Source organism: Diceros bicornis, chromosome 1, assembly GCF_020826845.1.
Source record: "Diceros bicornis minor isolate mBicDic1 chromosome 1, mDicBic1.mat.cur, whole genome shotgun sequence".
Classification (NCBI taxonomy): domain Eukaryota; kingdom Metazoa; phylum Chordata; class Mammalia; order Perissodactyla; family Rhinocerotidae; genus Diceros; species Diceros bicornis.
In genome coordinates, this window is record NC_080740.1 from 54,347,312 (window position 1) to 54,360,960 (window position 13,649).

Consider the following 13,649-nt stretch of genomic DNA (forward strand, 5'->3'; position numbering starts at 1 on the left):
CCCAAACTTAAAAATTGAACCCTAGATTGCAGGCAATCAACCCAGTCAGGACTTGACTCCTACACACACATATGTATGCACATGTTCATGTAGACACACATGTACTTTTTAACAAGAAACAGGCCCATTTCAACTGTATTGTCAACACTCTGAATGTAAGACTCTTGCTTTTTAGGCTTAACTTCAGGGTTAATCATAAAAGCAATTGGCTTATTTGCCCCCAAGCATAAACATGTGTTACTCCCAGGAGAACAAGAACATTATTTCATGCTTAGAAAGCAGGCATAAGTATTCAGTGTTCAAAACGGCCTAAGCGAAAATTTAGGCTTGGACAAATGTCAGGCTAAGCCTGTGGTCTATTTCACTGTTAGAAAGAACTTTGATGGGTAAAGTTAATCACTGGGGCTAGGCATTCCTGCACTCGCATTCCTTCTTCCAGCAGTCTCGGGACTCGGGAATTCACACCAAATGTGAGAAACGGGGTCATTACCTCCTAGCTTCCTCTTTTCCCCTCTCGCACATCAAAGTGGGAGCTGGAACCAATTGAGATTGTGTATGAATCGGGTTGATCATTGTTTTGGTATTGTAAAAGATATCTGGGTTCAGTACTGGTTTGGACTGGTTCACTGAGAAAAAGCACTGAGGTGTGGGCTTTGAAGACCTGGGTTCTGGTCCTGGCAGTCTTTCCTCCTTGGCCAGTCAGGCTGTCTAGACTTGCTGAGGTTTTTCCCAGCTATGACAAGGAGTGAGGTACGATGCAACCTTGGGCAAGCTCTTGGACCCAGGTTACTTACATGTCACGGAGGCTAACTGTGCCTAACCTGTGCCTATCAGCGGGTTGAGGGCAAGCACATCAGAGGGAAAATCATTAGCACTGCCATTATTCCAAGAAGACCAGTTCTGTTCACAGCTCAGGAAGGACTTCTGAGGGGGCATAGTTGGCTCTGCCTATTACCCCCCAATTGGCTCCTGACTGGTCTCTCCAACTCTCCCTCCTGGTGTGGCTAATCCCACTGAATCTGCGGCAGGTCAGCCAACTTTCTCCTCTCCCTGGGCCTGGGCGAGATACTTTTGCCCAGGAAGTTTCATCATTTCCATTTCACCAAAAGTCCTGGATGGCAGGATGAACCCAGGCCTTAGTCACTCCTGGCTGAAAGATAAGCCCTTAGCTGTTCGTTTATTTATTTTCCTCCAAATAGGTACTTCCCTCCCATCAAGTTTTCATTTGGTTAAGAAAGGAAGTATCTTTCTCTTAAGCTGCCTGACTCAGGAGCTAGTAAACTCCTCCAAAATCTTGTGAAAGGGGAGTTTATTTTAATTGCCTACAGCCTGATTTCATTTGATTTTGGCCTGGCAGATTTGGCAAATCCTGACTTTCCATGCAGTTTGTCTTTCCGTCCATGTCCGAAATCCAAAATACTCCAGAGAGCAATTAGCCCAAATCACGGTGGCCACAGCTGACTGTGAACAGCAGGCTTTGTTAGTGACACTAAACAGAGCTGGACAGCCACAGATTGCCAAGCTGTTGCCCTTCAGTGTCTGGGACACTCACGAAAATCCTGAGGGCCTCATCCTTCAAGACTTCACTTTTGCCCTTATTGGAAATGTACCCATTCTCTTTGGAAGCTGGTGTTGGAATCTACACTCAGAATGCTGCCCTCGGGACCAGCACAACTGTAAAATCATATACACACGAGAGTGAGACCATACAGTAAGCACCAATCACGAGCCAAGCACAAAACAAGGTGCTTTGCTTACATCTTTTAATGTAATTCTCATTATTACCACTATTTTACAGATAGGGAAACCAAGGCATCGAGAAGTTAAGTGACTTGCCCAGGCCCCATTATCAGTAAATGGTAAGGTCAGGATTCGAGCTCCTTCTACCTAGCTCCAGGTGGACTTTTTTGCCAGCACACCTGGATGCCTCCTCATCCTATTAGCGCCTCAGCGTATTTTTAAAGCAGGGCACCATCTGATGATGCTAGTGCAGCAAGTCTGCAGCTGCAGCGCTCGGCACCAGGCACCCCCAGTGCTCTCTCTGCCTTACCCCACCCTCAGCATTTAGCGCCAGAAGCAAACTGACGATCATGCATGTCAGCTGCCCGGGGGAAGAAGGAGCTTTCTAGGTCTAGGAGAGTGTTTCTGAAGCGTGGTCTAGGGACACCACATCAGAATGAGGTGACTTTCATGCACGTAAGGTCTGAGAGCCCTTGAGTGTGGGAGAGCATTCTGAAAGTACCCCCGTGTGCACCTAAGGCTTTAAGGCCATTTTCTGGAGTGAGCGTGCTTCTGACACAGAGAGAGACGTGTGTGGGGCAGAGACCCGTGCACAGGCATTCCTGTGTGTCTGGGGCACAGAAGTGGTCTTGGATGCCACTCGGCCGATCTGGCTGCATCCCCCTTGCAGCTGAGATCATGTGTGAACCCAGTCTCCAACAAAGCTGTGCCTCGTGAAGCCAATGAAGAAACGACGTTGCTGAACCAGTTTCCAAACCAGAAGTGTGCCCATTTGTGAGCTGCATGATGTACCCTGGCTGACAGCTAGCTGTATTTCTCGAGTTCACAACCCAGGGACGGAAGACCTTGGGAAGGTCAGGACAGCTGGAAGTGTGAAATGAATGCAGCCCTGCGTAGCTGTCAAAGGATCAAGCTGTCTGCAGCGGCCGACTGACCATGCACACACACACTCGGCAGCACCCGCTAGGCATTACCTACTTCACCACCGGTGTAGAAGTCAGTGTTTGTCGGGTGAACGACAGCGTCACTGTCGATGGAGGCAATGTCAGCCTGTACAACTTGCAACTATAACAGGTAAACAGATGGACATCAACTGTGCTGGACCGGGACCGCGCACAGGCACATTCACTAACGCCCCGAGGGCAGGGCCGCCTACCTGGTCGATTCCAACCCACGAGCCAAAGGGGCAATCAGTCCACCAAGTGTGCGCACACGTGGACGGGGGTGAGGAGAGGAGGAGGAGGAACATCAAATGTGACATGTTTAAATTAAACATTTGAACGACAAGTCCAAAAAAAGAGAAACACACACATGAGATCATTTCCAAAGGTTAAAAGAAATAAAACAACAAATGCCCCATTTCACTTGGCAAAGCCTATAAAACTGGCACCCACTGAGAAGGCTACTAAAACATGGCATCTGTTTAAAAGAAAATGTAGACTACCAGGCCACCCAAAACAACAAGTTTCTCCATTTTGTTGGCAGCAGTCAACTTTTGGGGTTTGATTTTTATTCTTGTAACACTGATCATTTTGTCTAAGGGACAGCTCTTGAAAACGGAGAAAACAGTAGAGGTATGTGTAGAGGATTGCCTTTATTTTTCCCCCTCAAGGTATAAATATATTTTTCCAGGCTTTCCTCTTATTCTAGTCAATCTTATTTTTATGTATTTTACATATAAAATGTACTTTGGATAGGATCCTTGCTTTTTCTAGCTTGTGATTTTTTTTTAGGGTAGAAGGCAGTTGGAAAACAATTGTGAGGGGGGCATTCTTGAGTCCCAGTTCCCATGTCTTCAGCCCACCCTCGGACCCAGTTTGTGTGGGTCGGGCCTGGGCTCCGGAATGAGCATGTCTCCCAGGAAATCTGCCCCCTTACAAAGGGAGCTGAAAGTGGGAGCTAAAGGCACACAAAACATACCTACATCAGCACCAGGCATGAGGCTGCCTTGGAGGGCATCTGCTAGCCTACTGCCCCTGGCAAGGCTCAGAGCTAAGAGGAACAGGAGCTTTTATTGTACTCCTGAGCTGACAGGTCCTCTATGCAAAGATGAAGCCACAGAGTGGGACACCTGAGGGGTACCTCTCAGCTCACCCCAAACCGTCCACCCTCCTGAGCTGGGTGACACCATGGCTCTGGGGCAGAGTTTTCCTCCGTAAGAACTCACTCAGAAAGAGATACTGCCCTTCTTAATATGATCCTCTATCCAAATAATTTATGAAGGTGACACTCAGTCATATACTGTTTTCAGTTGTAGAAAAAGTTAAAGAAGTGACAGTGTGTGGTAAATTTGGGGGAAACCAATTTGCTGGTGGATTAAAGACAGCTTAATGGTATACTGACACAGCTTAATTCTCTCCCGTTTTAAATGCTTTCAAGCTTCGTTTGAGTGTCACTTCTAATTAAGGCTTAAATGGAGAAACCAGCATTTTGTAGTTACCTGAGATTTTTCAGTTCTAAAAAAAAAAAATACATACACATTTTTTAAAAATCCCCCCCAAGTAACCAGCAGTCAGTGTGATCATCATGGAAGAGAATTTAGATGGCAATATATTTACAATCAAGGGGAAAGTAGCCAATTGCACTTAATGAAACATTATCAGATCGTTTCCACTTGGAATGGCTTCGAGTAAGCAGACATTCAATGTCTACTCTCAAACGTTAATCTCGGATTTGGGAATTTGACTTGACCATCTGAAGTTTGAGAAGATGAAGACCCTAAATTCTGGGTTCCACAACTTTTCACCTGACAGCTGGCGGTGCCAAACCCCATTCCCAATTACCTAGGTCATCTTTAAGGTCAATGTCAGCATTGGTAGGATTGATTATGGCCTCCACCTCAAAGCCGGCTAAATTACTGATTTCACTGTGAATAAGGTTCAGCTGAAAAGAAAAGCATGAGGTGGGAAATAACAGGACAGCCGGGAGTCACAGAGAAGGGAGCCTTGGGATACAGATGAAGGGCAGTGGACACTCCAAGTGCACTGGGCACAAAAGGGAATAGGGAGTTGCTGGCTAAAATGAATCCATTTCAAACAAAAGACTCAAATGCTGCGGGATGCTGAAAGGAAGCAAGCTGGGCTGAGGGTCCAGAACCTGTTGAGTGATGCTTGGGGCAACAGGAAGGCATACACCAGACTGGACTAGTGGATCCACTTCCCTTTAAAGGAACTTGTGATCTGGGGGCCAAAATAAAGCAGCCGTCAGGACCCAGATTCAGTGTACTCATTGCTGGGTGGGTGGTGGTGGTCTATGTGACTGTCCTCTTCTTTGAGCCCTGGAATGGTGCAGAAGCCCTAGCTGGGTTTTGGGCAAACCCTTAGTAGTTCTGCCATTCTCCTCCAAGTGGCCATGGGTCTTTAAGGCTGTCCCCATCACCGGGACCACTGGCTAGCTGGCTCCCCTGCCCTGCTCAGGGATGGCAAGGAGCAAGAATGGTCTGTTGCTTAGTAACATCTAATTTTACATGCCTATTGGTCATGTAATGCTGAAGTTCTGGTGAAACCCAGGAACAGAAACAGCAGTTCTCTAGCAAGACAATGTGTCTTTTAAACTGTTTTCCCCTTCTTGGGGCCCAATGGGTCAAGCATTTTCCCTGAGTGAGTCTGATGAGTACCAACCAACTGGCTCTTTCTGAAGAGACACTGAATGTCCTCCCTCCCCACTGTTATTCTGTTGCCATAGCAACCCTCAGTATGAGATGAATCCTAAATTCTAGATTCAGCAGTCAGAGGGTCAGGGGGAATTAGCTGGCCCAGGACTACCGTCCTGGGTCCATCCTGTTCTTATGTACAAGTGCCTGCAGCAAAGCACTCACACACACTCTCTCAATGAAGATGCTCCTTCTTCAGTGACATAAATTCCTAACAGCTGCAGCAAAGAGCAATGCCTAAGGAGCCCCGAGAGGAGCTGGTGCCCAAGACCAACTGCGATCCAGGCTGGAAGAGTTGACTGCAGCCTCTAGGCCCAGCAGGGCAGGAGCCTTTGTCCAGGTGCTCACTCCAAGGAGAGGGCCGCATGCAGACACTTGGCGGGGAGGCTCTTGGCAACTGAGCTCCAAGTCACCGGATTTCTGGGGCCAAACATTTTGTTGAAAACAAAACCAAACAAAAAACCTGACACTCTATAAGCATCAGAAATATAAACTCGCATTTCTGATTCCCAGAAGCAGTCAGTAGATTCTCAAAAGAGGGCCCTGCTTAGACTAAAAGTCATCCTTTGCGAGAAAACAGTTGTGGAAATAAATTTGGTCAGATGGCCAGGGAAGGGCTCTGGCTAGGCCCTGCCAGAGGGTAGTGAGCCTCCTTTTTGGTTAGGACTCAGAGAGGAGGAACAAGCTTTCCTCACTTGGACTTTCCAGAGTATGGTTCCCAGCACTGCAGGGTGATTTAGGGGCCACCCACATCCCTGAATCTGAAGGAAGCCCATTGGGGTGATCTCACAGCGAAGCTCTCAGAAGCACAGGGCCCTAGTGCCAGGACAGACGCACAGAAAAGAGACAAGCATCAGGGCCAGGGTGCTCACTGCTGTGCTGGGGGAGAAGCGGTGTCAGTGGGCACAGATGGGGGGCCTCAGGGTAAAGCAAGTGAATGTTCAGGATTCAAGACAAGGTAAAGGGTTTGATCATGACATCATATAAGTACTGCATTTTACTTCAAGAAAATGCTATTCATAAAAACTCAGGTTAAGCCAGTACTCCCTGCTCCCACCAAAAAAAACCCACAACAACCCATACTGTGGGAAGAGGCAGGAGGTTGTTGGGGGAGGAAGGAAAAGGAGAAAAAAGGGAAATGCTTGGTATGGTATGGATGAATATACTTTTAAGACATCTGAGATTCCTTTTTTGTTTGTTTAAAAACCATACATGTTCAAATCCTTACAACTCACGCTATTCTTTTCCAATTGTATAGATGCTTCTGGATTTGTACTCAGAAATGCCTCATTGGAAAATCAGCTATTTCCATGGGCTTCGATTCAACTAGCAGGGGAAACCCCAGTAGCCTGTCTCTGCCTCTGCCTGGTGAGAACCACCCCTCTGTCTAGAACGGGCTCTCTGGGGAAACCGTGGGGCTTCACAGCTTTGCTGAAGCGAGGGAGTGGGTGCAAACAGAACTCAAGTTCCTCGGAGAATTCCCAGTCACTCTGGACTCGTCACCTTCCCTCTGAGCAGAGGCAGCCCTGCTCTTGAAAGCACATAAGTCTGCACCTCAGGGAGCCACCACCACCAGCACTGAGAATTCCCAGCTAACCAAGGGCTGGTTCCCTCTCACCCACAGCTGAGCCTTGATTTTCCAACTATGCTCTGCTGTGCACCAGGCTCAGCACAAGTCCTCAGCATGAGGGGCTGAGCCACAAAACAGTTTTGCTGCTACTAAAAATGTACAAATGTATGTTTAAAAAAAATCCTCTGGACTATAAAGCGTGTGCATGTTTGTCTGGGAGACCGGGGTGGGGCGGTGGGGGTGTGTGGCACGGAGGACAAATTGCTTCAGGCACTTTGGAAAGACAAATGGGTAATCACCTTGGCTTCGGCAGGCTGAACCAGTGGGCAGAAGCTAACAGAGAGAGGGTCATGAACAAAGATGGTAGCTCCCCTGGACAGGAGAAGAAAACCCACGAGCATAGGGTGCAAATGGGCCATGTATGCTCATGTCTGAAAAGGATCCTGCTGTCCAGTGGACACACGAATAGGCCTGGTAGGGCCAGGATGATGCCCAATTCTAGGAGGTCCCAGGGTCCCCCCACCACCACCCAGGGTCAAATCCAACTGGGCCTCTCAGCCGAAGGGCAGTGGTTGTCTGAAGCACATGGCAGAGCAGGGATACTTGTGGGTGGGGAAATCAGATTTTTGGGGAACTGTGAAAATTCCCAAGTTTAGTCTGATTTTCTGGGAGGGAGGGGGGTCATTAATGATTTCAGAATTTGAATAAGGTGACTACTTCTTTGTCTCATCATTGAGAAAGATGGAAAACTAAGTTTTGAACCACAGCATAGGGAATTTAAAATATCTGTGAAGACTGCTGGCCACTGGAGAGTGACCAACGGGTACTGCCAGTGATAGAGCAGAAGGGGGTCCCGCTGGGCCACGGAGCTAGGAGAAGGGGACTTTGCCAAGTGTCCTCCAAGATCCCTTTTCCAACCGGGACCTGATTACCCTAATCCCAGCTGGCTCTTCTGTAGCTCTGATGTCCATAGTCCTCCCTCTAGTAGTTCTAACCCTTGTTCTCTACTCATGATGGAACTCCTTAGAGGAGAAGCTCCTCGAAGGCAGAGAGTAGGTTGCCTCCTAGCCCTGAGTGCCACACAATGCCTACAATAGTGCTCGGATTTCTGCTGCCACACAGAGTAGGAACTGAAGGTCAAACATTCTGACACATCTCAGAGATGAAATGAACATCCCCCTTCCCTTAAAGCAGGGCTGATGGAAACATGAGAGCTCAGGAACAGAGCCCTCGGCCTGACTTGGACCCAAGGTGGCTCAGAGCCAGCCTGGCCATCCTGGAAGGGAGGTGGCACCCACCATTTAGGGCAGGTCAGGAGGTGGCCTGCCAATGATAGGGAAGGAGCCAGTGGCTTGGAGCTACTGGATGGACATCTGGCTGCCCTGACATGACCTACTTGGTGACAGGAAATAGTACAATCCTATTTTTTTACATAATATGATCAGAAATTCAATTTTAGGGAATGAAAGTGCTTGTTAAAGGATTATCTGAGTGACATGTCAAGTCTAGCCTCTAATTGTCAAATTTTGGTGTCTCTCATTCCCTCATAATTGACAAGGAAGGAAGAAGACTGGCCCATCTTATTTCCCTGTGTTAGCCACATAAAATGCAACTCTTTTCCTGTCCCCAAAGTGCATTTCAACTAAGAAGTATGGAAAGGGCGATGTCTTCCACAGAATAGTTTCTAAATTCCTCATGGAGAACCACGTTTTCTCTGTGGCCCAGTCTAGGGCCCACTCCTGCCCTTGCCTCTGGGATGAAAGGACTCCTTCACCTGTGCTATGCTGCCCACCCTGCGTGCATCCCCTGCCTCAAGCCTGGTGGTGGCATCTGGTGGGTTTCAGGCTAGAATGTGTCACACAAAGATAAGGACACGTGTGCACTACTGGAGGCCCAGGAGTCGAGTCACCACTCTTCACGGCTTTGCCAGTTTCCTAAACTGTCTCAGAAGCCAAACTGAGGGGTAACGGCCCCTTCCTCCTCATTGCTGCTTCAAGAGCTCCCTCTCTCCTTACAGTTTTCCAGCCTCCGGGAAGGGAGTAGGGTGTTTGGATCTGAGGGAGAAAACCCACAGTACTCCACCCCTGCCTTTAGTGGCCCACAGGTCTGCGGCTGTGATCTAAATAGTTTGGGAAGGTGTAGACCCACTCATACCCTCCTTACACTGCCTTTGCAACTGTTTCAAATAATACTGACCCTACCGAGGAAGCCTAAACCATTTACTACCACTGACACAGATTTAGAGAAATACACACTGGAAGTATTTTTTGGGAAATAAAACCATCAGGTTTTTAAATCTCTGAAAAAAGGCTTGCGAACCACAAAGCAAAAACATTTAGTCGATTCAGACTCACAGCACTGTTTTCTTTTGAAAAACGAAAGAAAACATTTCTTTTGTAATGAGGGCAATGACTCCTGAGACTTCAGCATGTGAAATACATCATCAACAACAATTAGATCCCGGGCTCCTGAACCAGAGGCCAGCTTCTCCTGTGAGCAGCCTAGCAACTGTGCCTTGCCAGACTGGAGCGAGCACAGTATCACCTTTCTCCACCTCAGCTTGCTTGCAATATACAAGCATTGGTGTCACTGTCACAGATGGAAAAATAAGATTCGTAGAACGCAGGGTACCATATAGTCATCGTTCTAAAGTACCCTTTTTGAAATATTTCCTAAAATCCCAGTGAAAATTAATGTCTCTAATCACATTTTAACACGTGCTTTGTGTCAACATTCGTATGTGTCAGTTTTATGACTCTTGCCCCTTTTGCTCTCTATGCCATGACTTTCACCTGACAGTAACGGCCAATAAAGGGCCAGAAAGTACTGCTTCAAAATAATGCTCCAAACTATAGCACTCATCCCATCTTACACTGCAGGGGCGCAAGGTTCCACAAAGGGGTGCCAGCACCTAGTTTCTATTCTCGTGCCCAGGCTGACTTGAGATGCTGCTTTATTCTGTGACACCACATTTGGGGAGACGCAGTTTACTCTGCTAAGGAGTGTCTGCAGTGTTGGATTTGGGGGTCCCTCATCCTGGATGTGTGAGTCTTGGGTCATTAAGCTGGAAGCACATTTAACTAGAAGGGCAGTCTCATGGGAGCTTGGTGTTTGTTCTCACCACTAAAACTTAACTGTGTGACATGGCAAAGAGGGCGAGTGGTCTGTCTGGTTCTGCACCCAGCCCTTTCTCTTAAAGTTGACCATTTTACACTGGGTTCCAACTCAACCAATCCTTTCAGATTCTCCCTCCAAAAGTCCAGATACCAAACAGATTACATTAGTTTCATTGTCAAGTCCACTTCTTCCAGCTTCCTCTATTTCTATTTAACATTAGATGACATGTCTGTAAATTCTCACAGAGCATCAATACTTCCCTATAGCTTTTTGGACTCCTCCTCCCCAACTCTGGGTGGGGTACAGTCAGTATTAGCAGAATTTGTACTTTCTGGTACTTTTATGCCTGTGGCACCTGGTCCTGAGGCCTGGGACCAGTGTACCCAAAATGGAGAAGATGGCCCTGCTTGGTTGCAGAGGAGCTAGCAAGGCACCTGCAGCCTTTGCCGCCTCCCTTCCAGGGCTCACGTGCAGGAGAACCCAGACGAAGCCCCGATCAAAGACCAGGAAGTGCAAGAAGAGCGTCTCCACTTGCACATGGACATTTGCATGGCTGAGCACCGCTATTTCAGAAATATCTCAGTTCATCCAGGAAGTGGCTGTGAGGAGTTCTGATGTGAGGTTGGCTTTGGGGTAGCCGGCAGGAAGTAGCAAGAACAGAGGGAAGGGAGAGGCCAGGGTCAGGGCACCCAAGGCCTGGGAGGAGGAAGGAGGGAGGCAGAGGATGGCCCCAGGGGCTGAACTATTCTACCTGTTGAACAGGCTGCCAAGTCCTGACTAATCATCTGCGTTAGGGATCTATAGCACACTGGAGCTAGTCCTCAACAGCAGTGGGTTTTCACACTTTAGTTCAAACCAAAGCAATGTGGATGACAGGTCACATTAACTTTCAATATATTACCCAAAGGACACATTAAAGGGTGTGAAAGTAGACCCAGGTGGTTGCCTTCACTGTTGAGTTGAAATTTTTTAAATAAATAAAAAATATTTTAAACAAAAACTTTTAAACGCCCCAGACCTTAAGATGACAACTAGTGCTGCTTATTTTTTCCTTTGAAAAATGCATACAGAATACAGAATACAGATAATGGTTATAAAACGTAAACTGTAATGGTTATTTGCTGGAACACAGAGTCCACCACAGGAATTGCATCATGAGATCCTGAGTGCAATGAGTGACAGGAGGGTGGGGGGGAAGGAGTGCTTGCAGTGATGTGAGCAGGACGGTGTCACTGAGATGCAAAGAAAAATTGACAGTGAGGTTTTAAAAATGATGCAGCTTCAGAACCAAGTTGTTAACCACATTCAAACCAGACATAATTGACATGGAAGGTCAAATTCATGCCTTTCATTTTTTTTTTAATGTAGGATAAAAATGTTAAGAAAAGGTTAATTCCCTCTCTCTCCACCCTTTTGTTTTGGCATTAATAGAGAAATATTAATCAATTCTCATACTCAGCTCTGAAAGGCCTTTGCATCATTTTTATTTTCAACAAAAGTGAATCATCTTTTACAAAACCATGGCATCCTGGCAAAGCTGCATCACTGGGGCAGCTGAAAATGTATTGCCCACGGTTAAAACAAACCAACGACTGGCTTGAGGAGTCCTCAGGCGGCTCTGCACCCGTTGTGGAAATCTAGAAACAATCCCGCCCCCTGATCAGGGGCTCTACCTTCAGTGCCCACCAGAAGAAGTGGGCTGCCTGCTTGACCCTTCCTTTTCCATAACCCAGTTTGGACTTCTGGCTGTTTTTCTGGCCAGTGCTATATGATGATCAAGTTATCCCACATAGGCAGCTCCTGCCTCAGACCAAGCCCCGGGGTGTCCCAACCGCCCAAGGGAGCCACTTTCCCTCTTCTTTATCATCATCTCGTCTTCCCGCCTGCCCGTCTCCCCAGAGCTTCTCCCTCCATGGCCCTCCCTAAGGCCACTCCTAAAGCCCTGGCTGCCCACTTTCTCCACTCACACCCATGAGGCCTTCCTGCTAGCAGGACAGGTCCTGCCCCCCATCTGTCCCGGGGCCCGCGAGCAGACCAAGTCTGCGCATCTGCCTACCTTCTGGCCGAGGAAGAGGCTCTTGGTGGAGAGGACCGTGAAGCCGTCGGCGGGCGTGCCCTCGGTCGTGCTGTCGGCGCTGGCTGCCTTGCTGACTTCCCCCTGCTTCTTCTTGCACAAGTGGAAAAGTCAGTGCAAAGCCCGCACAGGCAGACCACAGGAATCGGGGCTTTCTAACAGGAAGGCGACTCACAGGCCTTGCCCATAATACTCAAGAGAAAACCGAAAACTAAACCACAACCAGTTCTCAGCATTTCTCAAAGTGGGGGCTGAAGGCTTATTTTGAAGTCCAAGAGTTCTATGAAAAGTGTTAAATTGTATTTTCATCACTTTTTATCTCAAAAAATAGCTACTTAAAGGCAAACCTTATAGTGATAATTTAGAACAGAACAATTTTCATAAATTTAGACCAAGTACATGTCTCCTAATTAAGGGTCTCTACTTCCTAGATGTCTGTACGCTACTCAGATTTGAGGGAAAAAATAAACTGTTCTAGGTCATTAGCTCTCAAAGAGCCAAAACGCAGACCAAAGACCATACCCTCCATCCCTCCCCAGCCCAGGAAGTAAGACCCCCCACTCTCCTTCATTAAAACCAGCCTTGGAGAAGGACCCACACGGTGGCAGCTGGTGAGCCCATTTGTCCCCTTGGGGACTCTCACGGCCTGTAGGGGCAGGGATCTGGACATGCTCTTGAGCCTCTAGCCAGCATCACTCAGACTGAAGTGTGCAGACCCTGGGGTTCCCAAGAGCGTTCCAAGGAGTATGTTGTGTAGAGAGGTTTAATTAATTTCCAGATCCCCCACTTCCTCATGTACTTTTTCCTAAAACTCATCTGTCCTAAGAGTGACCTACACCTGTGGTCACGGTTTCATGCTGGGTCTTCTTGCACAACCACCCTTCTCCCAACTGCCAGAGTGAATATTAGTGTGGTGCACCACCCCGGAAGCATGGATGCACGTCTTTCCTAGTCTTTTATATAATTCTGTTAAGGACAAGGCTTGTATTAGAAATGGATATTTTGCCTCATTTGGGGATTTTCTGCATTCAGATATACTGTAGAGTGAATAGTGGGACCAATGGCAATTTTTGTTTAGACACTTCACCTTTTCCCTTCCCCCAATTATTATCAAAAATTACATCACTCCTGAGGGATGGTTCAGTGGGAGCAAATCAAGAAAGTAGGGGGTGAGAAATATTACAGATGCCATGTCTTCCTGCAGGACGAATCTGGACAATAAACTCGGGGCAGGGCCCATGCCCTATCCATATGCCCATTTAGGATTCAAATTCATTAACACAGTAATATTTTTACTTACAATGAAAAATAAGGTCTAATTTTGCTGAGTACTTTAAAAATAAGGACCGCTTTGGCATTTAGGTTATATGGCTAACCTGGAACATTTTCCATAAATTAAGTGAGCTAAATCTGAAGCTCCAAAGTGTTGATAAAATGATAAGACAAAAAGCATTTTATCAAGAAAATATGGTATTAGCAAAGATACAATAAAATTA

At 47.2% G+C, this 13,649-nt stretch overlaps 1 protein-coding gene across 5 annotated transcripts in view; it reads right to left on the reverse strand.

Moving 5' to 3' along the window:
* LOC131405640 (core histone macro-H2A.1) overlaps positions 1-13,649 on the reverse strand; it is a 75,949-nt gene that overhangs the window by 15,580 nt on the left and 46,720 nt on the right. For 2 of the 5 annotated variants that reach the window (XM_058540659.1, XM_058540669.1), the window contains exons 5-6: positions 12,136-12,246; positions 4,524-4,623 (exon numbers count right to left, since the gene is read on the reverse strand). In XM_058540659.1, coding sequence (XP_058396642.1) covers positions 4,524-4,623; positions 12,136-12,246 — 211 coding nt within the window. Of the gene's footprint in view, positions 1-2,714; positions 2,806-4,523; positions 4,624-12,135; positions 12,247-13,649 lie in introns of all 5 variants that reach the window. The other 3 variants (XM_058540686.1, XM_058540674.1, XM_058540677.1) reach the window with 3 other exon arrangements.